Source organism: Cyrtonyx montezumae, unplaced genomic scaffold (assembly GCF_038088225.1).
Source record: "Cyrtonyx montezumae isolate F1298 unplaced genomic scaffold, pur_monq_1.0 scaffold_16, whole genome shotgun sequence".
Taxonomy (NCBI): Eukaryota; Metazoa; Chordata; class Aves; order Galliformes; family Odontophoridae; genus Cyrtonyx; species Cyrtonyx montezumae.
The window spans coordinates 8761431-8788786 of NW_027071892.1; the positions used below are offsets into that span (position 1 = coordinate 8761431).

At 53.2% G+C, this 27356-nt stretch overlaps 2 protein-coding genes across 3 annotated transcripts; both read left to right on the forward strand.

The window, feature by feature from the left end:
* Positions 1-217: 217 nt before the first annotated feature.
* SCNN1G (sodium channel epithelial 1 subunit gamma) lies at positions 218-10255 on the forward strand. 2 transcript variants are annotated; one of them, XR_010621970.1, is made up of 14 exons: positions 218-306; positions 533-851; positions 1479-1773; positions 2202-2395; positions 3284-3387; positions 3820-3983; positions 6621-6719; positions 7814-7931; positions 8048-8126; positions 8196-8253; positions 8492-8553; positions 8751-8826; positions 9004-9528; positions 9570-10255. XR_010621970.1 is itself a non-coding variant. In XM_065732670.1 (13 exons), exons 1-13 carry the CDS (start codon positions 279-281, stop codon positions 9391-9393), a joined length of 1986 nt encoding a protein of 661 aa, XP_065588742.1. In that variant the 5' UTR covers positions 218-278; the 3' UTR covers positions 9394-10255. The 2 variants fall into 2 exon arrangements, 1 of the variants encoding a protein (XP_065588742.1); XM_065732670.1 differs by having other exon boundaries at positions 9004-10255.
* Positions 10256-14707: 4452 nt separating this feature from the next.
* On the forward strand, positions 14708-25912 carry SCNN1B (sodium channel epithelial 1 subunit beta). Its single transcript, XM_065732669.1, has 13 exons — positions 14708-14752; positions 17449-17767; positions 18546-18858; positions 19138-19331; positions 20143-20246; positions 20688-20851; positions 21122-21229; positions 23051-23168; positions 23505-23580; positions 23767-23824; positions 24161-24222; positions 25237-25312; positions 25400-25912. Exons 2-13 carry the CDS (start codon positions 17457-17459, stop codon positions 25814-25816), a joined length of 2001 nt encoding a protein of 666 aa, XP_065588741.1. The 5' UTR covers positions 14708-14752; positions 17449-17456; the 3' UTR covers positions 25817-25912.
* The last annotated feature ends 1444 nt before the right edge of the window (positions 25913-27356 follow it).

The following is a 27356-nucleotide window of genomic DNA, read 5'->3' on the forward strand; positions in this document are numbered from 1 at the left end:
CGCCTCACGGCGCCGCCATGCGGCGGGCGGGGCGGGGCGCGGCGTCACATGTCCGCGCCTCCATCACCGCTCCGGGCAAACGCCGCTGCCGCCATCTTTGCTGAGGGCGAGGCGGGACCTGGGACCGTCGGGTTCCCCACCCCCTCCGCCGGCTGGCGGCGCTCGGCGCCCGCGGAGCGCGGCGGGGGCGGGCCGGGGCGGGCCGGAGGCGGGCGGCGGGGTAGTGCCGGGGCGGGCGCCCGCAGCGCCATCTGAGCGGCGCCGGGGCCGGGAGCAGCATGGCCCCGTCGGGCCCGGACGGCCGAGGTGAGGGGCGCGGGGTAGGGGCGACGCGGTTTTCTCCGGGCAGCGCCGTCTGACGGCATTAATCGGGGCGGGAGAGGGAAACGTTGGGTTAATGCTACAGCGCACGGGAGCGTCGGATCGCGGCGAAACCGTACGAAGCGCTGCGCCCCGGGAGCGGGCCGGGCTTGGGGGTACCATCCCGCTCCCACTCGGCCGCCCCCGGCTTACAGCCCCGCTCTGCCCGCAGCCATGGCCCCCGGGAAGAAGATCACCGCCCGCATCAAGAAGACGCTGCCCGTGCGCGGCCCGCAGGCGCCCACGCTGCGCGAGCTGATGCGGTGGTACTGCCTCAACACCAACACGCACGGCTGCCGCCGCATCGTGGTGTCCCGCGGGCGGCTGCGCAGGTTCATCTGGATCCTGCTGACGCTGAGCGCCGTGGGGCTGATCATCTGGCAGTGCGCCGAGCTCCTCTTGAACTACTACAGCGCGTCCGTGTCCGTCACCGTGCAGTTCCAGAAGCTGCCCTTCCCCGCCGTCACCATCTGCAACATCAACCCCTACAAGTAAGGCCGGAGCTAGGGGTCCCGCAGCGCCTCGTGTCCCCCGGCCCGTCCCTGTGCCGCTCTCCGGCAGCGGGGTTCCCTCCGCAGCGCTGAGCACCGCGCCCGCTCCGTGCGGCTTTCTGCCGGAGGCGGTCCGCTCGGCTCTGCGGCTCCGGACAGATTCCCTTTTCCCAGGACTGGCGTTACACGCAATGCCGTCTCCTGAGAACTGCGAAGAGAGCGGCTGTCCCTCCAGCTGTCACCTCTTCCATCCCTCGCGGGATGCTCTGTCTTTTTTAATCAGCAGTGCTTTTTTCCTGCCAAACCATGCTTTCTGTCGAGGTCTTTTCCACTGCCAGCTTCCCCCAGCTTCGTGGGTGCTGCTTGATGCAGGTGCAGGTCACGTTCCCACGTGTGCTGCTCCTCGGTCTGCCAGCGATCTGGGGGGGTTTCTCTGCAGTCAGCATCCTCCTGATGCCCCTTTCCCTTCACTCCCCCTGCCCACGTGGATTTAAATTAGCTGGCTTGAAGGAGATCTTCTCCAGTCTGTGACAAAGAGCGCTCCTGAGCGGTGGGATTTGTGGTGCAGCACAATATGTGGCAAGATGAAGTGAACAACATGGCTTTCTCACGTTTTCTCCAATGCAGGTACAGTTCAATGAAAGGTTATTTATCTGAGTTGGACAAAGAGACCAAAAAAGCGTTGGAGACGTTCTATGGATTCTCAGAAGGCAAGTCCAAGGTGCGGCGGGCAGCGGGCGACTGGAACGACTCCGAGAGCCTGTTCTTCACTCAGATCCCACTGCTGAGGTTCGAGGATTCCTCCAGGACTGCCACCGACCTCCACAGTGGGCGGAAGAGGAAAGTCGAGGGCAGCGTCTTCCACAAGGATTCATCCATAGTGAACTCTGGGGATTCAAATGATATCATTGGCTTTCAGCTGGTGAGTGCCACCCTTCCCTGGCCACCATGTTCCCTGTGGGGCAGCAAAGGGGTTGGGGCAGGTATCCCACTGGCCAGATCTATTGCTTGCTTAGTGGCAGCAATTAAGCTCCCTCTGCTCCTTCACCCATTCTGCCGTGCCGCCGTGGCTGCCCACAGACCCACCTCCAGCTCTCTGGAATAGAAACGACAATGTTCAAGTCCAGCCAGTGTAGACCTAGTGCCATCTACAAACCTTTCTGTGGGCCTGAAACATTTAGCCAAACCATTCAGCCCCAGATGGGGGGGGTCTTTTGTGCCCTTTTGTCACTTGCTGCTACTGTAACATCATGTGATTATTATTGTGAGAAAGAAACGATACCAGGCATGCTTGATAGAACACATCGTTTCTTTCCATCTGAAATGCTTCTTCCCCTTTGTAATTGTCAGTGCGATGCGAACAACAGCAGTGAGTGTGCACTTTATACATTCAGTTCTGGTGTTAATGCTATCCAAGAATGGTACAAGCTGCATTACATGAACATCATGGCACAGATTCCCTTGGAGACTAAAGAAGAATTGAGTTATTCTGCTGAAGACCTTCTGCTGACGTGCTATTTTGATGGCCTATCTTGTGACAAAAGGTCGGTGCCAGTTAACAGCTTATTTCCAAGTGCAGAGAAATTTAATGTTTGGTGTTTGCTGAATTCCAGATAGAACCGCTTCCACTTTTTAATGAAAGCAAACTTTCACGTATTAAGGAACTCCAGTTACGGCCTTCAGTTTTATTTGTCTTAGTTTCTGCTGTCCACATTTCAGATAAAACTAGATTAGTTGGACGTAATCGTTTTGAACGTAATCAGGTCCACCTGCTTACAATTGCTGCCATGCAATTGCTGTGTGCCCTGGCAGCAAGGGAGACATCCCTCAATGCTGGGGACAACAGCAGAGCTCCCAGGTGCAGCCATCAGGATAGAATTGCACTTGAACGTGGCTTTGGCAGTTTTCCCACTGCCATGTGCAAAGCTGGCTGCACTCGGCTCAGCAGGTATTGCTGAATCTTTTTTGGAAGCGTTCTGCATATGTCTGTGATCATACAAATATATGTTTTCTTGAAATTAAGACGTTTGCTTGAGTGGGAGGGGAGATTCTCAGCATGAACTTGAATCACGAGGGTGTGATATGGCAGTGGCTATGGCATCTTTCCTGCAACGTGAAAGTCTGTGCTCCTATAGGCAGTAGAATGAAAAAGGACTGTGCCCTCCGTTGCCCCCTCCCTGTTAGCTCAGTAATTCTCAGCACCCACTCCCCCCTGATAACATCCAAAACGTTTTGTTTCCTGGTGCTGTTAACCAGGTCGTATTTTCTTGTAATTTCAAGATATTAACGGAGGGGAGAAAAAAAGAAAAAGAAAAAAAAGAAAAAATCTCTCCTGCTCTGTCTGTGCCAAAGCAGTGTCCAAACCTGCTGAGTTTCTGCCAGAGATGGTTAAAACTGCAGAGGGGGCAATGTCACGATGTTTGATTTCTCAGGCACTTCACCCGTTTCCATCACCCCCTGCACGGCAACTGCTACACCTTCAACAGTGGGGAGAACGGAACGGTCCTGAGCACCTCCACGGGCGGCAGCGAGTACGGTAAGGAGCTGGCAGGGGGCTGTCAGCACACCGCTCAGCAAACTGGATCCTGCTGGAGGGTGACTGATGTGTTGGCTCTAGATGTGCAGCCTGATTGGGGAAGTGCTTGTTTGAACTAGTGCAAACTGTTGCCAGAGAATACAAAGATAATATCATTGCATCACTAATGTTTTCCATCTGAAATTACTGCTTCCCGGTTATATAACTTCTTGAAGTAATTTCTGCTCCTTCCGAGGAGACGCCGTCTGTTTGCAGTACTTGGGGCTGCGTAGGGCCACAGCCTGCTGCCTAGCACAGCAGAGGCATTGCTTGGTTCTTAAATTGCACTTAAGGCCACGTAGTGCTTGGCACACTGCTGCCTGTCCTGCCCAGAGCAAATGGGCTCAGGCTCTGGCTCTGGTGTAATGCACCCCTTGCTTCTCTGTCCTTCAGGGCTGCAGGTTGTTCTGTACATCGATGAAGCAGACTACAACCCTTTCCTGGTGACATCAACGGGAGCCAAGATCATTGTCCATGACCAAGATGAATATCCCTTTATTGAGGACATCGGCACAGAAATTGAGACAGCGGCGGCCACTTCCATAGGGATGCACTTTGTGAGTGTCCACAGTCTTATTTCAAGGTGCACAGTACTAGTTCTATGAAACAGATGTAAACGTGAGCTGAGACAGTGTTCAAACATAGCTGCAGCTGGGGAGGCAGCTGGAACCCCATCTGTACAGCTGAAGTGCCCCAGGGAAATCCTGATAGTGCTTTTCTAAGCAAAGTTCTTAGCGCGGGTAAAAGATCCTCATAAAGCTACCAGTACCAGGAATTTGCTTTGCCCTTCCTTTTTTCCTTTTTTCCTTTTTTTTTTTTCCTTTGGCTTTCCAGGGTTTTTGTTGCTGTTTTCACAGCAGAACCCACAGCCACAGCACTGTGCAACCAAACACCTGGTCTGGCTGCAGGGTCAGCAGGGGCTGAGCGGGCCAGTGGCAGCCTGCTTTAGGGTCAGGTCCTTGGGATTAACAAACCACAGCAGTCTGCAGGGTGCCCATCTTGTTTGGTGTGGTTTCTTGCTATCCCAGCTGCAAGTAAACCTTGGTGGCAGTGGTTCTGCCTTCACCAACTTCACCAGGTGCCCCAGATTTCCCTAGTGCCGACAGGCCCTGACCCAAGGGGCTCCTTCCCGCATAGAACAGTGCCATCAGCCGAGCCAAGCATTCCCCTTTCATCTGGATGGGCTGTTAGGGGAGCTTTTAACTGCCCTTTCATCACTGTCGGGTCAAACGCATCAGCCTGCCCTTGTCTGTCCCTGGGTGTGCCAGATCGAGATAGTCCACGCATTAGAAAAGGCATTAAGGACAGGGCTGATGGTTTTAATATGTGCAGATAGTTAGGTCTGGAAAACTTACTGTTTGGTCAAACCAGCGGGAATAAATGTTGCTACCAGAAAGCAGACAGGAGGCATCAGGATGATAATGGTGCAAAGGAGGCAAGCTCTTGCCAAACTCTTATTTCTTCTGTAATTTTTACACTGTATGGGAGAAAGTCCTTGCAGATGGAGCATCAGTACTTGCTGTAAAAGTTCACTGGCGTGGTATGTTTGGGCTATTGCACATAGCAAAAAAACAAGACAGAACAGATCCTGGTGGCTGCGTTCAAATATTTGGCATGAAGATTTGGTCTGATTGCATCCTAAAGTATCGGCTGAAATAGAAGCTGGACTTGGTGTCTGCTCCCAAAGCAGCAGCCTGCACCTGAAGAGTGTGGTGTTGCAGGGAAACAAGGAGGCAAGCACAGTGCTGCAGCCAAGCAGGGCTGCAGGGAGCTGGCCCAGCAGGCTGCAGCTGAGCTGCTGGCTCAGCCATGTCCTCACATCTAAGGGTGTGAAGGAGGATGTAGCAGCCATGTGCCACACACAGCACTGCTCCGTAGGCCTGAGCGTGGCAAGGGCCATTTTCTGAATGCAGACATCAGTGTCTGGGGTATGGCTCATGTATTTCTGCTGTGTACTGCCCTCCCTCTAAAAATATTCCAAGATGTTTGGAATGCAAACAAGGCATTGCTTGGTAGGAGTTTCAGTACTTCAGTTAAATATTTAGTTTGGAAATTATTTCAGTTCCTGAATGAAGTATGCTTTTGCAGGGGTATAAGCCATGACAAAAAGAAAAATCTATACAAAAGATCTATCATCCACCAGAGTACCCTCTGAGGCATTGGATTGTCTAATATTGAAGTCCAACATTTCTGTGTCCCTGTAAAGAGAGTTTTGAGCGTATTTCTTAAAAGCAGCAACTTGCAGTGGCACGCCAGGGCTTTCTGTTGCCAAGTCCATGCTTGCAGAGTTAGCATTCCTACAGTGAGACAGAGGGGTGATGCTTGGTGCCAGGCGTGGCCTCAGGAACCCATAGGTCTGCAGTCAGTGCCTCAGAGGTAGGCAGCATCTGTCACTTCCTCCAAAACGGGTCCTTTAAAGGCTCAGCCACTGATTTAAACACCGTTTGGAAAGACAGGAGAATGAATTCTGAAGCATGCATTGTTTCAAGTCGTTTCAGGCCACTTTCTTTGCCATAAAGTTGATAATTTCAGCAGAAAGATAGCGGGAATATGGGGCTGGGGGAGGCATGGGCTCCAGGAAGCAGCTGTATTACCTGGATCGGGTCTGGTGAATGTGAGGGCACAGCACGTGGCATTGCAGAGACTGCAGAACAGGGAAAGCTGTGAGCATTCAACGGAGAGAAAGGGTCAGAGCAGTTCGTGGAAACGGTGCTGAAGGAGATACAAACATTTCACTTGGAGTGATATTGGAGAGGTGCTGTTGAGGACTGGTGGAGCTTGAAGTGCCATTCCTGTAGAGCAGGAGCAGCTCAGCACAGCGTGGGGCTGTGCAGCCCAGGGGTCTTCCCCCCAGGATGAGTGGTGCGTGGTTCCTGGGACCCTGCAGTGTGAGAAACCCAGTGTGAGGATTTTCCACAGAAGCCATTCACTGTTGCAGCGATACTGCCACAGCATCCTTGCAGAGGTGGTACATAGAGACACCAGATAATCCAATTAGGGCACATTTGGGGAATGGGCACTGCAAACCAGAAACTGTTTTATAATTGTTTGAGATGGCAAAAGATAAAACGTGCTGTTCCAACCTTTCCCATCACTTCAGGTCTTGGAATCCTAATGAAGTAAATGCTAATGAGCTAAATGCTCTGCTTTCTGTGATGCCCAGAACTTGAGATTTGTTCTTTTCCTGTTCTCAGACACGGTCCCGCAAGCTGAGCAAACCCTACAGTGACTGCACAGAGACTGGAGCTGATATACCAGTAGAAAACCTCTATAACAAGAGCTACTCCCTCCAGGTAAATCTCTATTGCATTTGTTTTAATCAATTGCTTGAAAATTACCTTCATGAAAAGCTCTACAGTGTTCTGCAGTGCAGGTCTGAGATTGCTAACAGTGCAGGCACAGGGTCACTGCTTTTAATCACCAATGTAAAATGCCACAGCGTTTTTTCGAATCCAGGTTTTATTCCTAAGTGGTTGATGTTTGAAGTTCCCTTAGGCACCTTGTTAGATAAAGAGGGAACATGAGCTCATTAGGCAATTTTCAAGCAATGTGAGACTGGAAAATATTGGCCAAGTAAATGTTGCAGCTTAGTAACCCTTGAAGCCAGAAATTGTGACCTTTAGGACTCCAGGAATAACAGATACCATCTAATCAGTATCCAGATAGCAGGATGTTTGTTTGCAGAGTAAGTTTCCACTAATTTTGCATGGTTTTTATAATTGGGTTTTGGATAGTGTCAGAACAACTGAAGAATGATAACTATAATTAGCTGCTGCTGCCTTCTGCAAACCCTGTGCATAGGCTGGGTTTTTGTTTTATGAGTACTATGCCTGAAGTCTGCTGTGCTGCATTGCCAGGATCACACAGACATTATCTCAGGCTTTAAATAACAGTTCTTCACAGGGACTCCAGGCTCAAGAGGGCTGGGATTGGGTAAAAAAGATATCACTTAGAGTTCTGGAAGCAAAGCAGAGATTGTGCTTACTCCAACTGATGAAGGTGATCGCTGCCTGCACTGCCCTTTTAACCTTTCCAATTTCTCATTTCCAAACTTGCACCAACGCAAGTCAAAGCTGTGAAAATTTTCACAAGCAAGTCACTCCCCCACCACACTGTGATTCCACAGACTGCATGCCAATGAAAACCTCGATGGCCATGGGAAGAACTGCAGGGCTGTGAGAGAAGGGAGCATCTCCCTTCACAAGGATTACATTGCTGTTCTTGCACTACATCACACTCTGCAGTGCTCACTGCTGGCAGAGCCTGGGGTTCCCATCCTATTGCTGCTGTCAGGAGCAGGGCAAGTTTTTGGGAACTGGGGGCAGCGCTACACAAGCACAGGGCAGCAGCCTGTATTTCTGAGGCACTGCGTGGTTTTTCTCCACAGATCTGCCTGCACTCCTGCTTCCAGAAAGCCATGGTGGAATCCTGTGGCTGTGCCCAGTATGCACAGCCACTGCCTGTTGGGGCAGAATACTGCAACTACAAGAAGAACCCCAACTGGAGTAAGTGCCAGCTGATGGCCACAGGGGCCACCTGCAACCTGTTAGCCCCATTCCAGCAAAACATCATTGCTTTTCTTTCCAGCTTTTCAAATACCCATCATGTTCCCTTCTTGCAGTGTACTGCTACTACAGACTGCACGAGAAGTTTGTGAAGGAGCAGCTGGGCTGCCAGCAGATCTGCAAGGATGCCTGCAGGTGAGTCCTGCCCAGGGGAGGAGGTGTGTGGGTGCAGGCTTAACACTCACTCTCTGCCTTTCCCTGCAGCTTCAAGGAGTGGGCGCTCACCACCAGCATTGCTCAGTGGCCCTCTACCGTGTCTGAGGTCAGTTCCTGTTCTGCTCAGCTGTGACAGCTCCGTTTGCTAACGGACCCCAGGGTGGGGTCCAGGGTGTGTGTCAGCTGTTAAGCTGGAGTTTGGCTGATGTCCCCATGGGACAGCTGGCTCACAATACACATCCATTTCTGGAGTCCAAGCTGGTTGCAGGAGCTGTGGAGCCTTTCTAGTGGATCTCTGCACATGTGCACGCAGCCATAGCACTATTTTCTGTGTTTGTTTCCAGGACTGGATGCTTCGAGTACTCTCTTGGGACAAAGGACAGAAAATCAACAAGAAGCTGAACAAGTAAGTTGCCATTTCTGTTTCTAGCTTGCACCTCAAGCTCAGATACAATCTCAGCAGCCTTAATGATGGCAATTGGGGAAAAAGCTCCCTTAGAGCGGCCCAGCCCTACTGGTCCAACTGGTTATTGGCATAGTTTTTCAGTAAGTTTCATGTTATTGTTTCACCAAACCCCCAGCCTGCCTTCTGCTTCCCCTCAGAACGGACCTTGCGAACCTCATGGTGTTCTACAAAGACCTGAATGAGCGCTTCATCTCCGAGAACCCCGCCAACACGGTGAGTGGGAGCACGAGGGCTGCGCCACCTTCCTCCTGCAGGGATGGGGGCTGTCACCTGGCCTTGTTTGGGGGCTGGGGGTCAGTCTTGAAGCAAGTGGGGGGGGTTTGCTGCAAGCCCTGGGCACAGCATCTCTGCAGCAGGTGCCCTCTGACTCTTGGCTCTCCTGTCCCCCAGCTTGTCATCCTTCTGTCCAACTTCGGCGGGCAGTTGGGCCTGTGGATGAGCTGCTCGGTTGTCTGTGTCATCGAGATCATCGAGGTCTTCTTCATCGATTCCTTCTCCATCGTCATGCGGCGCCAATGGCAGAGGGCAAAAAAGTGGTGGAACCACCGGAAAAGGGATGGGACAGGCAGACCCCCCGAGGTGGGCGACGTGGAGCAGCAGGGCCACGACAACCCCGCATGCATCGACGAGGACCTGCCCACCTTCAACACCGCCCTGCGCCTGCCGCTGCCCCAGGAGGGCCACATGCCCAGGACTCCTCCCCCAAACTACAGCACTTTGCGGCTGGAGACCGCCTTCACGGAGCAGCTCCCCGACACGCTGGAGGCCGGGCAGCACTGATGCGTCTTCACCCCTCATCCAGGTGCCAGGGTTGGAGGTGGATGTCCCCCCACCCCGTGTCGGGGTGAGAAGTGCACACCCAGCGAGCACTGAAGGGCTGTTGGGTCAGACCCTTATTCAGGGATGGAACTTGTGGTCAGAGCCTCTCTGAGCAAAGCTCAGACACAAAAGCCGAGGGCTTAGAGACATTAGGGACTTCAAACAACACCAATTCCCCGGTTAATTACTGCAGGAGGTGGTTAGAGCAGGATGCAGCACTGAACCGGGAGGACTTGCCTTAGCAACCAGCTGCATGCACCCCATCATTTGTGGGCAGGAGTTACTCCATAGTAGAAGATTGATGCCACACTGACTATCAGCACTAATTGCTCTCTGCTGTGTGGCTTGACTTGTGGGAAAAACCCCAGGCTTTCAGGAATGCAGGAAGGGGAAAGACAGATGTTTGGGAAAAGCACACACAGTGGATAAGAGGAAGGTTCTCGAGGTGGATTTTGATTAGGATCCTGATTCCAAAGGTGACCTCAAGAGCTTGTTATTCTGAGACAAAAAGTTAGGACAGTCACAGATGTGTGTGCAGAGCAAGTTACTCACAGCTTGAGTCGGAGGACCTCAGTCATCCCAAAATAAACACCTGAAAAGAGCACAAAATCGAATTCAGATTGCAGTAATGAATGGCATATCCCACAAGCTTTTTCCTTTTAATATGGTTTGAGGCACTCGGTACACGTGGCCTTAGAGCAGCTGCTGGCACTGCCTGGGCTCTGTGTGCTCCCTGCTCGGCACAGCGTGGGGCTGCAGCTTCCCCTCCGTGGCCTGTAGCTGCCTTCCTGTGGGCTCCTGCCCCTGCAGTGCCCACTGCAGCCCATCCTGCACAGGGTTGGCTGCTTTGGGATTGTGTAGTGAATGTGCAAGTGTGTGTGTGTGTGTGTCTGTGTGTATGTGTGTACAGAAGTTCCTTGCTTTCTCTCTCTAGATGAACTTATTCTATATAGGAAAGTGAGAATCCATAAAGGTTCTTTCATGTGCAATAAAATATATTTTAACTGGATTATTTAAATAGCTGATAAACTGAAAAAAATAAAGATATATTTTTGAGTAAATGCTCCCTACTTTTTTTTTTTTTCATTTTTCCCTCCTTCCCCCCCCCCTTATTAATCCGGCCAGCAGTGCTCCTCCCACTCAGACCTGCCCCGTTCACAGCAGTGGGGAAGTGGACCCCAGGAGAGGCTCTGGGGGAGCGGCCCCCTGCCCACGGCGGCTGTGAGGTTGTGCTCCATGCAGGGAGCAGGGGCAGCTCTGCCTTGCACTGTTGCACTGGGAGTGCTGCTGCACTGCCCACCCAGCTCCACCACCCCTGGGCACCCTGTGCCGCTGCCTCACCACCCTCAGCATAAACAACTTCCTTTCATCCAAGGGACCTCTGCACCCCCAGTGGTGCTGCCAACACCGATGGGGTGGATGGTACCCAGTCAGTGCAGTGACATCACAGCGGGCCACAAACAGGTTTGAGGGTTGAATGCCTCATTAATGTAAATGGCCAGGGCTGGGGAAAGGCATCTCTGGCACGTGCCTATGGGAAAGGACTTTTGGGCTCAGCCCCCACCTGTGGCACAGCGGGGGCAGATGTGCATTGTCGTTCAGCTTCCATTTTTTCAGGACATGAACATACTCATCCTGACCCAGAAAAGTGTAACAGCATGGTGCCAGAGCAGATGGCAGCCACAGCGTGGATGCTTTGACCCACACAGAGCACAGCCCCGTTACCCCACTGCCTGCAGGGCACTGCAACTGAGCCCCGGGAAACCCTTGGTGGAGAACAGGGATGCTGGGACACAGCACGGTGGGCACAGGGGGAGGGCACCCAGCCAGGGCAGTGGGACCGTAGCAACAGGCAGGGGACATGGATATGGGACACCAGACATGGGATAGGGGACACAGAAATGGAAGTTGATATGGGACAGGAGAGATGAGACAGGGGATATGGATGTGGACATGGACACTGACACAGGAGATGGAGCAGGAGATGTGGTACACAAACATGAACAAGGGGCACCAGACATGGGACACGGACACAGGACATGGGACAGCAGACATAGATACAGGACACGGGCAAGGGGTACAGACGTGGGCCTGGGACATGCTCTGTCCCAGCCAGCACTCGAGGCACCATGGCATGGGCACGGCTGACACTGTGCTGTGCTGTGTGCGGAGCACCGCGGAATGCAGCGCAGCGAGTTCCTTGCTAATGTGGTGCTTCCCCTGGCTCACGCTGAGATCACGCTTCGGCTCAGAGCTGAGCTGGGACTCGCTCTGTTCCTGGCCTGGTTGCAACACAGCTGGAGCTGCAAACACAAAAACAGCCCGGCTCTGCGCCCACAGACAGTGTGTTCTGGTCTTCTGTCCCCTCCTGCTTCACGGTCTGTGTGTTGGTGCCCTCTTGTCAATCTGTGAACCCCAAATCAGCCCTGGGAATTTCCAGCTGACTGAGGAAGCCCAGCCCTATGCAGCATCCCAAGACATGACCATTCCTCCGTTTCTTTATTCTCATTTTTTTTCCCTATGTATGTTCCTAGAGATGGAAAAACCTCTGCATTCACTGCATGAACTGATCTGAAACTAAAAGCACTCTGTGGTCCTGGTGGAAGATGCAATCACTGTGAAGCATGGCTAAAGCCCGCTGCCGCTCAAAGTCACCATGAATCATGGTGTTTTCATAGGGCAATATTGCTACAGTTCTTCCTCTGTTATATTTTAAGACCTTCTCACCCAGGTTTACATAATCAATCCTCAAAGGTACAATGAGTTCCTGGAGATAATTGCGGCGAGCAATCATCCCTCAGACTCCTCGTTATAAAAGTTCATTGGTCACAAAATATTTTACATATTGTCCCCAGAGCATGGGAAAAGACTGTAAAGCAGTGCCCCGGGGCCCTCTGCAGCACTGCCCCTCTATAGCTCCGATGTATTGTGGGCTGTGCCTCAGCAGCACTGCATGGCTGCGACCCAACTTAATTTTTCTGCTGCCATTTTATGGCAGAAAAAGCAAATCAGTGCGGCTAACTCCTCATCACATCACTGAGCACATCATCACCTGTGACAAATCGCTGTCTGAGCACTGAACGCTGAGTGCTGACAGTTTTAAGGCACAGAGGAGTGCAGCCAGCCGCGGGATGAAGTTCAATCACGGGTCACTCTGAAGCTGAAACAGGGTTTGCTCCCCTCTCATGATCTGAAGCAAACAGCACGGTTGGAGCTCCCCAAAAGGCTGTGCATGGGAACAGCACCCCAGCAGCCCCGGCAGTGAACTCAATGCTCCATCACCTTATCACCTCATCACCCCAGCACCCCACTTCCCGCCGCCTCTCTGCCCCATACGGCACCTCCCCACCCCCACTGCCCCTCGGTGCCACACCGCAGTGCGTTGTGCCTGCCCGGAGCCCCGCGGGCAGCGATCCGGCTGTAAACCTCTCCAGGCTCCATTTTACTGCCTGATCTTTGTAACGCAAACAGAGATTAGTTAAAAGGTTTTATATGCGGTGATTGCTCGCGTAACAGCTCGGCGAGTTGGATGCTCGGGATCTTGGCGACTTTACGGGCTGAAACTGTATCACTCGCTGTATTATTTTGTTTAGTAATGGCGTTGTTTCTGAAAGGGCACCAGATAAAACGAGCAATGAAAGTGCTGAATTAGCGTCTTTGCACCACTCTTTGGGCCACCACAGTACATGCAGCACTCCCTGGTCACTTTCCCATCCCCCCGCCAGAGGTCACAGTGGGAGATCAGTGTCCCTGGGGTACAGCTCAGGGCCTCAGAGGTGGCACTATGGGCACTTGAAGGCTCGGCAGAAGCGGGGGAGCCCTGTGAGGTTGCACCCACCCCCTGCTCAGGGCAGCGCTCGGTCAGGAGCAGTGCAGTGTGACACGGGTGATGGAGGAGGCTATGGACATGCGTCTACAGCTGAGATGGGTCCCACCAGTGGGGCCACAGCTCTGGAGGGATTCCTTTCATGCAGAACTGTCCCAGGCTGAGTCAGGCTCTGGCACGAACAGCTCTGCACTCCTTCATCCCTACCTCATCCTAGAAGCCACCCCAGGAGCCCTTGCAGCCTTCTTTGTACCCACATCAGCTGCCGTTACATTTTCACCTTCCCAGACACAGCCAAGGCCAGCTGGTGCTTCCAGCACCGGCTGTCCCTGGATCCCATTTCCCAGCTGTGTTTAGCAGCCGCTGGCAGCACATCACACCTGCATCACACCCCGCTGTGCAGAGCAGGAGCACAATGCCATGGGGCACTGCTGCCTGTCTCCCAGCTGTGTTTTTAGCAGCAGGTTTCTGCTTATGAAATAAACTTTCTCTGGAAGCAAGTGGGAGATATGGTGCCAGGCCGAGCAAAACTCAAGGTCACCTCCATCACTATCTGTTTTCAAACCACAGAACAAATGCATCCTGCTCCGTGCTCTGCATCAGGGCTGCAGACGTCGCTCCGCGGGGAGATCAGCAGCAATAGGAGGGCGATTATTTTGACAGGACGGAGGTTAGAGGCCGGCTAAGTGCTGGTGTTCACCACCAAACCTGTTCGTTCTGGCTTCACCTGAAAACACTGCTTAAATACAATCCTGCATTCCTCGTCTGACCTCACGGCAGGAGGTGCGCTTGTGCAATTTAGAAATAAAAATCCCTTTTGTTCCCAAACAACCAAAAGCGGGGATGCTGGGGAAGGTCTGACCGAGTGCTGATAAAACACGGCACTGTGGTTATTTCTCCGAGCAAGGAGCAGCCGTGTTTTACACCGCGCGGTGGTTTATGGCTCCGAGGGCCTCGCACCCGATCCCCGCTCGGGATGAGCCGGCTGTTACCCCTACGCCGCGGCGGTTCGGCTTTGCCGTCGTATCACAGAGGCAGAGATCGCCGGTCCCGGCAGGAGATGGGCACCGCCGCGCCGCTGCCTTCTGTTTAAGCATCAACACCCCACGCAGCCCGCGCGTGAAGGCGGCGGTGTGAAAAACACCCGCGGGAAAGCGTGCCCGGCAGCTTTCAAGCAAACAAACAAACAAAAGCCGATAGCCGATCTCTGACCAAATGGGACCGAGCCGTCCCGAGCCGCCTGCGCGCTGCGCGGTGCAGTTCGGTGCCAAAGCCCCCGGCCCACGCGGGCCGCCCTCCAAAGGGACCCCGCTGCACTCCGGTCGGGAAGCACGAGGCGGGAGGTGCCGGCAGCGGGGGAGGTGCGGAGCGGCCCCGGGTGGAGCAGTCTCGGGTGGAGCGGGGCGGCTCCGGATGCCGCGCGGGGCGGGGGGCGGGGGGAGGGGCGGGGCGCTGCGGGGCCCGGCGGCATCGGGGCGCAGCGCGGCGGAGCAGGTACGGGCAGGGGGCGGCGGGGATGGGCGGCCCGGGGGAGCCCCCGGTGGGACTGCTCCTGCGTGGCTGCCCCGCCGTGCGCGGAGCCGTGCGGAGCCGTGCGAGGAGAGCTGCGCGGGGCCGCCCGTCCCCAGCGTCGGCTGTTAAAGCGTTCGTGTGAAGTTATTTAGGGGGGAGCGGAGATGGGTAGGAAAGGCCGAGAGAGTTGTGCCGGTGTTCAGAGCCGGGCGGTGCGGAGCTCTGGGCCGTTTGTGACCTGCCCGAAACGTTTACCAGTGCCGCTCTGCCTCCCGCAGCGGGGGCCGAGGGTTACCGTCCCGGCAGGTGTAGCGTTGCTCACAGAGGGAGAAAAAATAATAATAATAATAAATGAAGCGTAGTTCTTTGTTGACATTTTTTGTGGGATGAGAAACGCTCGCTCAGTCGTGGAGCTCCCGGTCCCGACACGCTCCGGCCGCAGCGCAGCTCCCGGTGCCAGCGTTGCGCTGGATGCGCTGTGCTGCTGGGTGCAGCCGCACTGATTTAGTCTCTGTTTACACACGGCTTTCATACCTTAATCTCCCCGATAAGAAGTATGGAAGCAGACCGCAGCTCTTTGAGCGTTCCTCTGTCTGCTGCCTTTATTCTGGGCAGTTGCCACCATCCCCAGGGACATTCCCACTCCGGGCATCGCAGTGCCAGGCCTGGGGGCAGCTGCTGGATGCTGTGCCCCTCTGCACCGTGGGATCCGTATTGCTCTGAGCCCAGGCAGCCGAGCGACGTGACTGTGCTTCCATGCAAGGAGTGAGGCTTCTCACTGCCCCTGGAGACAGAGATGCTGTGCGAAGTGGAGGAGCAGGGAGGGGTGGGATGGATGAGGGTCTGATAACACTGCAGGGAGCCAGCTGGTGCCTCTGCCTGGAACTGCTCCTCAGCGCTGCACACACTCTGCAAAGGCTGGTAGGCTGCTGCCCTGTTGGCGGAGCCAGAAAGCAGGGCAGGGCAGAGCAGAGCCAACCCCACTGGACATGTTGCACCCTGGGCTTGAGGGCTCCATGGGCAGTGGTGTGGTGCTGCTCCACTTTCCTGCTAACTGCCATCCTGTGAAATAAAAACGGGGTAGAAACCTTCCCTGTGAGTGCAAAAGCAGTGTTGGAGAGCATCACTGCCTTCCCCAGTAGGACAAGGCCAGCTCCTTGCTGCTGGCTGCTGGAGAACACAGTGTGTGAGCAGAGAGCTGTGACTGCAGCGTGCCTCAGCAGAGAAAGTGTGCGGTAATTGCAGTATCAGGGCCGGGTGCTGCTGGGGTGGTTTTACAGCCCCAGTATCACCCTGCAGTTTCCAGCAGTGCACTGAGTTTTGCTGATGTCTTTATTTCCTGTAAATGGTGACTGCCCTGGGAAGAGCCGGGAGCGAGCTAAACACAGCCAGCACTGTCATTTCGTAACGTGGGAGCCTGATCTCACTGCTGAGGTGAAGGAGTTTCATTGGGATGGTGATGGGATTGTGGCCACGGGGAGGTGAGGGCAGAGGCAGTGCTCCCTGAATCAGATGGCAGGTGGAATTCTTCATTCAGAGGGCAGTCAGGCCCTGGCACTGCAGCCCAGAGCTGTGACCCATCCCTTCAGGTGCCCATGGCCATGGATGGGCACTGGGCAGCCTGAGCTGGTGCCTAGTTTAGTGGCTGGCAATCCTGCCCATGCCAGGGGGCTGGAAATGGGCGATATTTGAGGTCCCTTCCAACCCAAGCCACTTTAAGATTCTATGAATGTAACTTTAAAAAGTGATGATGCTGTTCTTCAGCGCGGTGCTTTTATGGCTGCTGAGAAGATGAAGTGAGCAGGAAGGTTCCTGATCTCTGCTTAAACCCCACATGCAGCCTCTCTGCCTTTGCTACTGCAGTGCTTCCCATTTCTGGTAGTAGCCAGCAACGGCACCCTCAGAGTCAAACAGAAATTAACTGAAAGTGGAGACTAAAGGTGTGCAGGACTCCTGTAGAACTGCACAAAGAGACAGGCAGGCTCAAGCCTGGCAGCAGTGACTTTTTTCACATAAAATGTGCATCGTTTGCTCTGCGCCTCGTACCACAGGTTCATGTCTCAATGGAAATAGTGCTGTATGAGCTCAGGATGCTGTGACAGGCGCAGCATTAACCTATTGTTCTGTTCTGCCACTGCTGAAGGCTGAGGAATCCTCCAGGTAGCTGACTGTTTTGAAATCCTGCCCTGGGATATAAAGATTTAGTAACAAAAATTCTCGCTGCAAAAATAGCAGCACAAAATGTTCTATTTACTCACAATGTGAATGTAAAATATGCAGCATCCCTCACATGAGCAGTCGAAACATACCGATATTATCTTAAAGACAAAGGAATTTGGTGGAAAAAAAAACACATCTATTGTTCTTCCTCCGGCAGGCAGCACACACTGAGCAGCATTCTTGGTCTTGGAAAAGAGTCTGCTCTTTCTAAATCCTCTTCCCTCCCCAGCCCCTCCAGTATTCTGGTACACTGAATACTTTTCCCTCATACGTTTAAGAAAAGCTTAATTGAGCCCTATGAGAGCTGAGCTCCAAGCCTGGACCCAGCATGGCATGCAAACAGCTCCCACGGGCTGCCCCACATCTCCACGGGCTGTGACCCACAGCCACGTGAGCACACAGCCATCGCAAGCCCTGTGTCCCCCAGTTGCTGCTCTGACCTCATTTTCCTGTTGCAGACACTAGGATGAATCTGAAGAAATATTTTGTCCGGGCCCTGCACCGCCTCCAGAAGGGCCCCGGCTACACCTACAAGGAGCTGCTGGTCTGGTACTGTGACAACACCAACACGCACGGCCCTAAGCGCATCATCAAGGAGGGGCCAAAGAAGAAAGTCATCTGGTTCTTCCTAACTCTGCTCTTCGCCTCCCTGGTCTTCTGGCAGTGGGGCATCCTCATCAACACCTACCTCTCCTACAACGTCACCTCGTCGCTCTCCATCGGCTTTAAGACCATGAAGTTCCCAGCAGTCACGGTCTGCAACGCCAACCCCTTCAAGTAAGCTGTCCTCCCCCCAGCTCACCCCACACGCTCAGTTGTGTTGCCAGCAGATCCGTGGGTCTGTTCCTGTCTCAGAGATGGCATTAGGAGCATCGCTGGAAATGGTCCTTTGGCTCACAGAGTGGCACTGAAAAGCAAACAAATGAGCACAATATAAAAACAATTGGCTCGGGTCCAGGGAAGGGTTTGTGTACCTGCGGGTTTGTCTGTTCTCATTACCGTATCAGTTAATCTAATAATGGTTATTGCCTCCTTGTAAACTTTCCCTGGCTCAGAGAAAACTTGAAGTTCAACTAACTTGTCACAATCCAAATCAGTCTCGTGATCTCTCCCCACAATTCCTTTCTTTCTTTTTCCTCGCCGTGAACGTCCCCCTTATCACATACACTCAGCCATTAAGAGCTAGTTAAACAGCAGTATCTGCCGTGAGCTACAGTAATACAATTCAGCTGTGATTTCAGAGGAGAAACTGATCTTTGTTAGAGTCGCTTCATTCATACCCATGCCACAGCATCATGCAGTGCCAGGTTCTCCCGACCGACACACGGGGATCTGTTGGCTTTTCCTCTCTCCTTGCAAGAGGTGTTTTGTGTAAACTACAGCAAATCACTGCAGTACAGCCACGCCGTTCCGTGTGGGCGCAGTGGGTTTGGCAGCACAGGGTCCCCGTGCCTCCAGCTGCCAGTACATCCCGCTGCTGTGCAGCACACCTGCAGCACAGGGTCCTGGCACGGGGCTGCCGTGTGCTGCTCACCCTCCCTGTGTGTCCCTGCAGGTACTCAGAGGTCAGACCTCTGCTGAAGGAGCTGGACAAGCTCATTGAGGCGGCGCTGGAGAGGATCCTGCAGCCTGCACATGGGGACCCCATCTCACCCCTGCTGCTGAACAGCAGCGATGCTGCCGAAGGGCTGGACCTGGAGCTCTGGAACCAGATCCCGTTGGTGCTCATTGATGAGCAGGACAAGGACAACCCGGTCATCGTGGAGATCTTCGAAACCAACCAGAGCGCCGCGGGGAACCAGAGCACCACTCCTCCCCCCACCAACACCACGACTGAAGAGAAGAAGTACAAGCTGGCAGTGAAGCTGGTAAGGGTGTGCTGCTGAGAGCAGATAGCTGAAAGTATTTCTAAGCCCCTACATGTAGCAATCACTGTAAGCACGGATTTGTAACTGCTGGGACCCCTGGAGCATCTGCCTGAGTGGGAAACGTCCCAGGGAAGGGCTCTGCCTGCTGAGCACACCTAGGTGTGACTGCTGCTTCCACGGCTCCCCAGCCGTGCTGTTTGCTCCCATGAGGACGGTGGGTGGGGTGGTGTGGAGGGGACTGCATGTGGGATGGGGAGACCTGACCGTGTGTGTCTCCAGTGCAGCCACCAGGGCTCCAACAACTGCACCTACAGGAACTTCACCAGCGCGGCGCAGGCGGTGACCGAGTGGTACATCCTGCAGTCCACCAGCATCCTCTCCAAAGTGCCCCTGCAGGAAAGGATTAGGATGGGATACCAGGCAGAAGACATGATCCTGGCATGTCTCTACGGGGCCGAACCCTGCAACTACAAGTAGGTTGACCTGAGCATCCTGCCCTTCCTGGCACACAAGGATGGTGCAGGATACTAAAGGCATGACTGCCTTTGTATATATCAGTTAATGAAAAGATCTCCACTGGTCCTTAAGTCTAATGGTATTTCCCAGAGGGTTTCTGGATGTGAAACAGTATTAGGGGATAGCACTGGCTTGAATTTTAGTTTTGGATGAGCTCTTTGGCTTGTGACTTACCAGCACCCGTGAGAGCTTCCCAAGGTATTTAGCAATAATGAGCTGCCAGGCACTGAGTCAGCACAGCCCTCAGTTACACCCTCTCTTTTTACACGAGGCTCTGAGATGCGTTTTATCCATTTCTGTTTCTTGTGGGTGCCAAATTTACACACGTAGTTTTGAGAAACACGAGTGCACTGCAGCATCCCAGGCTGCAGGGAGCCCTGCCAGCGATGGCACCTCTGCAGAGGAGACAACAGAGAACCATTGTCAAAGAACGAGGTGTAACACCAGCCAAAGCCTGTTACCAGAGCTCAGAGCAAGCCAGTATTTTTTGGTCTCATCTGCATGACAGAGTATTCCTTTCCATTACGACAAATTGTTATCCTCAGTAGCTGTGCTTCAGGCCATGCCAGTACCTGGCTTTTCTTTTCTTCAACAGCAGATTGATTGAAATTAAGTCAGCTAAAGTTTCTATGCAAGCATTCAACAAATGAAGCAGTTTAAATTGAACCCAAGACCTGGCCGCCCCATTCCAGCCTCCCCAGATGCAATGTTTTATAACCCTTGAGTTCTCCCCTGAGAGTCAGAGTTTGATGCGTATGATTCTTCCAGGAATTTCACCCAAATCTATCATCCAGACCACGGTAACTGCTACATCTTTAACTGGGGCATGGACAAAGAGGCTTTGAATTCTTCCAACCCAGGAGCTGAGTTTGGTAAGAGAAAGCTCCACTGAAGCAGGGCTTAAAGGAACAGAAGTGCTGGGAACTGTTCTGCCTCTCAGTGGCAACTTCTGTTTCTCTGGAGCACGATAGCAGGGAATAACTTTTCCAGAGGGGATAAGCCCCCAGCAGGGAAATTGATCGTACTGAGACACTGGCGTGACTGCAGCTAGCAGAATGTAAGCCAAAGTGGGTGGGAATGGCTGAACATTCAGTGGGGTACTCCATTCCGAGCATTTGCTATCGAGTGTATTTGTGCACACGTAAGGGCAGTGTGACTGACAGACGTGGGCTCTCCCTTCAAGGAACGGAGATTTCTGTGAACAGGGAGAGGAAAAGATGCTCGTCGTTTTTTTGGTATTGTTCTGTGTTTGTTTGTTTTTTTTTACCAAAGACTCAGGTTTCCCATTCTGAATATTTTGCCTGGTGTCACAGGGTTGAAGTTAATTCTGGACATCAGCCAGCAAGACTACATCCCCTACCTGTCATCTGCTGCCGGGGCACGGCTGATGCTGCACCAGCAGAAGAGCTTCCCGTTCCTTAAGGATCAGGGCATCTACGCGATGGCTGGGACAGAAACCTCCATCGGTGTGTTAGTGGTATGTGTGGCATTCCTCTAGAGCAGATTGTCTGAGAATAATGTTATCTGATGGGACCGCAACCAAGTTTGTTTTAAGTCTTGGCTGAACTGGCTCAAACCAAAAGAGTCAAGGCACGCACTAGCTACGGGCTGGAACAGTTTATGGAGACTTTTATGTAACTGTCCTGGCAAAGTGCTTTATCAAAGCCTTACGGGAGCCCCGGAAGGCATAGCTCCTCCTGTGTCTGCGGGGTTAGCTCAGAGCTTTGCTGTTTGGGTTTTCCTCCAGGATGAGCTGGAGCGGATGGGCTATCCCTACAGCGACTGCACCATGAACGGGTCTGACGTCCCAGTAAAGAACCTCTACAGCGAATACAACACTTCCTATTCCATACAGGTAAAACGTGACTGTAAATCAAGCACGGCTGTTTAGTGGAAGTCTTCAAAGCAGTTAGAATTTGTGGCAGGCACGCCAGGTTTCCCCAGGCCCAGCAATGACGACACAGGAAACGCAGCAATTCAAAGCTCGAGCCAATTCAGAGCACACAGCAGCCCCAGGTTTGGAAACAGTCTTGTGGATTCAGTGGAAATAACTCTGTGTTGCAGGATTAAAGCCTAATAACACAATTATTAAAACTTACATCAAGAGGTTCATAGCCTTGCCTTGGCAGACAACATGGTATCATCCACCACCACCATTCTCACTCCAAAGTGGCTCACACAGAGAGGAGCAAGGTCCGTCCCCACAGGGATGAATGCACACAGGGATTGCTCCCCACCCTTAATCCTCCTCTTCTCAAGAGGATGAAGTCCTTTCTCCCTCTGAGAAGGCCTGCTTGTTTTGGTGCGAAGGCAGAGCTTTGTCTTTTCTTCACTTTAAAATTGGGATGAGAAAGTTGAGTGTTTGTAAACCTTGACTCCCTAATAAAAACTCAGCGCAAACAGGGAGCGCTGGTTAATTTGTAACAGGCTGTAACAGAAGGGAGAAGCTGATCGAGGGTGAGACCCCGCAATAAGGAAAACATCAAAACCATTTTGGGGGTTATTTACAGATGGCTGAGGAATACACCTTGGCCGAGCAGAAGAGGTTTGGTCTAGCAAGGAGTTTTTTATATTTCTGCCTTTACATAATTCCAACAATTGGAGCACTTTACCTTTCCTTCTGAGGTGCTTGTATAACGTTTAAGCAAATACTTGAAACGATTGCGTTATTTCTTAGAAGTTGCTAAATGCTCACCAGGCTTCTGTGCCCACAGCATTCGTGTCACTTCAGACAGCTCTCAGCAGAACTGGCCTTTTTCACGGCAAACTCTGCACGCAGTTCTTATTACGCAGACACCCTCTGCTTGCCCCACCTCGCCGAAGCTCTTCAGCTCAATTATCTTCTCATAGACTTTGTTATTGCTTTGTGCATTGTTTCATGAGAAGTCCCACTCCGATCTCTGATGCTTAACGTCACGCCCCGCTGAGCCCCGGCTGGCACAGTGCAGCTGTGATCCCTTCAAGGAGAGATGCAGATGACCAGAGAAGATAATTCAGATTTCTAAAACCTGCTCTTTATGTCAAAATATTTTGAAGATCTTGGCTTTAAAGTGAAAACCTGCCCTGTGTCAGTAGGCGATAAGAAACCTGGAGACAACAGCTGTGTCTCTGGATAAAATAGGGCATTTTTATTCCATTTGGGAAGCTCTGTATCGCTGCCATGAAACCCTGCAATAACTAGCTGCTTCTGTGCCTGGGAGCAGGCATTGAGCTCCTTGTATGTCTGCAAGGTTTATTACCCCCAGTGAACTTGCCACTACAACGTGTCTTAAAATCCATAATAGTAAAAATGCACCATAAAGAGAAGTGTAATTGCAGAGCAACTCTAAACACACTGGGCTAATTCACCCACCTCATCTCGGTGCAGTCCCTACTGGATGACAGACTGCAGATGCAGTGCTGCCTGCGAGGGGCTGCCTCCACCAAAGGAGCTTGGTGGGGCTGCAGCATGGCCCCACAGCAGCAGCACAGCCCCATAGCAGCATGGCCCCACAGCAGCAGCACAGCCCCACAGCAGCAGCACAGCCCTGCTGGCCTCCAACCACACGTGGCCCCGGAGCACTCTTCGCCGTACAGGAGAACCACAGCAAGGGGTGTGCCTGGAGCTGGGCAGCACTCAGAGCAACACAGGCAAGTACAGTCCTCTTGTAAGCAGCCCCCTCTTCCCTTTTTCCAGGCTTGCCTGCGTTCCTGTTTCCAGAACCACATGAAGGAAATCTGTGGCTGTGGTCACTACATGTTTCCTTTACCAGAAGGGGTATCGTACTGCAATAACGAAGATAACCCTGGCTGGGGTAAGGAAATGAACAAAACCAACCATACAGCTCCTAGGGCACAGGCACAAGGAGGGAGGGATTGGACAGTGCCTCATTGCTGCAAGTCCTGCAGCTGAGCTGCTTTTGCTTGAGCAAAGCATCCTGCTGGCACTGGGACTGCAGCCCTCGCTCTGCTCAGCTCAGTGCTGCCTGCAGAGGCACTCGGTTGGCTGCTGCTTTGTTTCTCTTGGAGGGAAGAAGGCAAACTTGTGCAGCAAGATCACGTTTAAATACTTCTTAAGGGAAACTAATATGATCCAGTAAGTGGGGTTCTTATCTAAACCGACGCTTTGACTTTTTGTTTTCACCAAACAGCATATTGCTATTCATCACTGAGATCGAGTATAAGACACAGACAAATTTGCATTGACTCTTGTAAGGAAACATGCAAGTAAGTGATAAAACCACTTCTGGCAGCTGTAACGGTGGAGGGAATCCTGCATTTCATCTCCCATCAGTTCTCACCTCTTTACACTTGCAGAAACCCACGTGGGGCTGCTATCTGAATGGCACTGAAGTCCCAATGACTCCAGAGCAGGGGAAGCCTGGTACTCACGTTCTCCTTTCCTCTTTCCAGTGACACGCAGTACAAGATGACCATCTCCATGGCGGATTGGCCCTCTGAGGCTTCCGAGGTAACTCTGATTTCTTGTTTTGAAGCGGTCATTAACAACCACCTGTTGGTAACCGCATGAGTCACTCTGTATTTTTAGAGCTAATGTTCAGGTAGCCAGAGCCTCGGCGCTCAATTACACACGTTGAGGCAGCAAACAGAGCCTGGCACCAGGCACGAGGGGTGAAACGCTACGGTGGCACCGCCTTGCGCAACGCTTCCTCGTGCTGTTAGTGCAACTGAGCTGCGTTAGAACAGGACTGTTCAGGACAGGTTTCCTCCTTCGCTGGGCTCCTGCCCCGGCAGGTGCTTGGACAGAATGCTGCTCCTCGGCTCTGAACGAGTTCTGTTTTCCTAGGACTGGATTTTCCATATTTTGTCTTATGAAAGGGATATGTCAACAAATGTGACTCTGGACAGGTAAGTGAGAGGAACAACCACTTTATCTTCTCTACTGCGCCTGTTAACATTAGATTTACATGAGCCTTGGCCACCAGCCAGAGCACACGCGCTAACGCAGACGGGAGAACAAGCTGCGGCACGCGCTTGCCTGGGAGATACATAAAGCGATCCTCGGCCGCGCTTCACGCTCAGCTCTGCTCCCCGCCAGAACAAGCAGGGTCAGACACGGACCCGAACACACAGCTAAATCAAAAGGAGCGTTAACCACAACGTTCCCAATCAGTTGCACGCCGCAACCCTGCAGCTCTGAGCTGCTGGAGTTCAGCTCCCGGCACGGCTGCGTACAGCAGCGGCAGGACGGGGCTGCACCACAACCAGGGGAGCTGATGCGTTACCCATTGATAAGCCAAACCCTGAATTATGGGGAGGAAAGGAATGGCCAGATGTGGGAGCACAGACAGCTCCCGTGGTGCTTACTGCTTAGCCTGTCCAACAAGCCAGTTCTTGTGGAGGCCTTGTGTTAACCCACATGTTGCAACACAGCCCTCCGGGGTGGTACAAAGCTCTTAACCCGGTCCTGCCCTTATGCCAGGCCTTGAAAACAAAACAGCAAAACAAAGAGATGCTCAACCTGTGCACGGAGAGCAAACGCCCACCAGCACCACCCAGGCTCCCGCATGCTGTGTGCTGTGACCCGTTGTGTGCAGGGCAGACACCGAGCAGAATTACCAGGCACTCAGGCCATCGGTTCCTTCCATGCCCCTGGGACACTGAGCAGGGGCTCTGCACCGAGTAAGGCAGGCGAGGAAAACCCAAGCAGACAGCCCCACAGAAGGCCCCAGGTGCACACGCGCTTCCTCAGGAGCAGAACTGTCTGCTCCCAGCACATGCTTCCCTACACCAGGCACAAGTTTGCATTGCGAGCAGTGATGGCGTGGCTCGGAGCAGCCCATCCCCACACGCAGACAGGATTGCGCACACGGGACACCCACGGTGCAGGTTTGCTCGGAGCTCCCACTTTGTGTGTTACAGGAATGGCATCATCAAGCTGAACATCTACTTCCAGGAGTACAACTACCGGACGATCTCTGAGTCGGCTGCCACAACGGTGAGTGTCTGCGTGGTGCTGGTGCAGTGCCAGCACGGTGCCACGAGCTCGGCCCCAGTGACACCTCCTCCCTGCTCCCACCTGCAGATCGTGTGGCTGCTGTCGAGCCTAGGAGGTCAGTTTGGGTTCTGGATGGGGGGCTCCGTGCTGTGCCTCATTGAGTTCGGGGAAATCATCATTGACTCACTGTGGATCACCATCATCAACATCATCAGCTGGTGCAAGGGCCTGAAGCAGAAGCGTGCACGAGCACGGTACCCAGACGTGCCACCCACAGTGTCGGAGCTGGTGGAGGCTCACACCAACCTGGGCTTCCAGCACGAGGAGGCCAGCACTGCGGCACAGGGAGAGGCACTGCCCCCTGAGCCCGGCACCCCGCCACCCAACTACGACTCACTGCGCGTGCAGCCACCGCACAGCGCGGGCACAGACAGCGACAGCGAGAGCGAGGAGCAGCGTCCTGCAGATGAGCAGCACGAGGACGCCTTGGTCTGGGCTGAGTGACCACCAGAACTTCATCCAAGCCAGCCCTTGCCTCCTTCCCTCCCCTAAAATGCTCATTGAAGAAGCTCTATCTAATAAATCCCGCAGTAAATCTCATCTCAGTCAGCGTCAGGCTCTGGCTTTAGTACACAGAACTGGTATGAATCGGTGCTGATACACACTGGCTATTTCTCTATGACACAGCATGGACATGCACAGCTGTGGCTCAGTGGGTGCTGAGCTCCTGAGTGCATTTGGGAGCAACAGAGCTGGAAGACGCAGTGCTGGGGGGGGGGCAGTGCAGGCAGGCATTGTTACAACCCACATGCCAGGGACAGCACGCCTGGCGTTCCAAGAGGGCTGTACCAGGACCACAAGGTCTGAACTGCTTTTGGCTTGAGGTCATGCTATTTCCACATCTAAATGATGCTAATGTAAACAGTGGAAAGAACATCCCTCTGCTGCTTGGAGGCCTTGCACGCTCTGTTTGTAGTCTGGGTTTGCTGCTCGGGAGCTGTTAATGCTGCCTGCAGGTGGGCATGCCAGTTAATGTGTGTCAGAGATAAATACTCCAGACGCGATAAAGCTTCAGGTGTGGGGAGGAAGTGCCAAGCCATTCACAATGCTATTCTCAGCAATAAACAAACAAATTCATTGAAAAGTCTTCATTGGAGGGGTTCCTGTTGGCAGCAGGTGCTGAGGGGCAGCCTGCGGGCAAGGGGCTGACCCGGGGCCATTGGTGCCTGCGCCCACCTGGGTTCACAGCGTGCATTCCCTGGGGACTCTGTGCCCACCACCACCTCCTCCACGCCAACAATCCGCGCTATTGAAGTACCTGTGCACAATTTCAAGAGGAAACATGATCGTGTGGTTAAATCAGGAACATGATGTCCTGGGCACGCTTCCCAGCGCAGCCGCCGCGGGTCCCAGCACCTCCCTGCCCGCGGGTCCCAGCGCTGCCCGCAGAGGCAGTGCCACCAACCACCTCCCACGATGCTGCCATGTCCGGACACACGTCCGCTCCACAAAGCGCCTCATTGTGCACGCCAGGCACCCAACTGTGACAACTGCGCACAAAAACAAGCGGGGATGAAATGCTGCCCTGGACACAAACACATCTCGCAGAGCTCACTGCTCTGCCTTCCCTCCTGTTCTTGTTAAGGCCGTTCTGCACAGCCCATTTTTCTGTGATTCTGACAGGGGAAGGGTCCTGGCCTGCACACACACACACACACACACACAGGTGGAAGCATGGCTCAGAAAAGCAAAGTTTATGAAATCCCAGCAGCCTTCCATGACAAACTGCTCTTAAAGCAGGAGCCTGTTCCAGGTTGCCACATTCACATGGGCTAGAACCAGCTACCGCTGCCCACAGCCTTCATGCTTACATTTTTCTTTTCTGTGTGTATCAACAAAGAAAGATACAGAGGGACAGACTTACCTTGACTAATTGCCTGGAGCACCATGTCCCTGAGCGTTCAAACAGGAAATCATTTTCACAACTCAAGTTTCCTTTGCTACTGAAGGGCCAAAGAAGCGCTGGGTCTCTGGGGCCCCACTT

Excerpts from the sequence above, each read along its gene's own strand:
- SCNN1G (XM_065732670.1), top strand. The coding sequence starts at position 279 with ATGGCCCCGTCGGGCCCGGACGGCCGAG. Across the intron at positions 307-532 it reads GTCGGGCCCGGACGGCCGAG|CCATGGCCCCCGGGAAGAAG; the intron begins GTGAGGGGCGCG and ends CTCTGCCCGCAG. Across the intron at positions 8,254-8,491 it reads GGCCCTCTACCGTGTCTGAG|GACTGGATGCTTCGAGTACT; the intron begins GTCAGTTCCTGT and ends GTTTGTTTCCAG.
- SCNN1B (XM_065732669.1), top strand. The coding sequence starts at position 17,457 with ATGAATCTGAAGAAATATTTTGTCCGGGCCCTGCACCGCCTCCAGAAG. Across the intron at positions 23,169-23,504 it reads CGAAGATAACCCTGGCTGGG|CATATTGCTATTCATCACTG; the intron begins GTAAGGAAATGA and ends TTCACCAAACAG. Across the intron at positions 24,223-25,236 it reads ACAAATGTGACTCTGGACAG|GAATGGCATCATCAAGCTGA; the intron begins GTAAGTGAGAGG and ends TGTGTGTTACAG.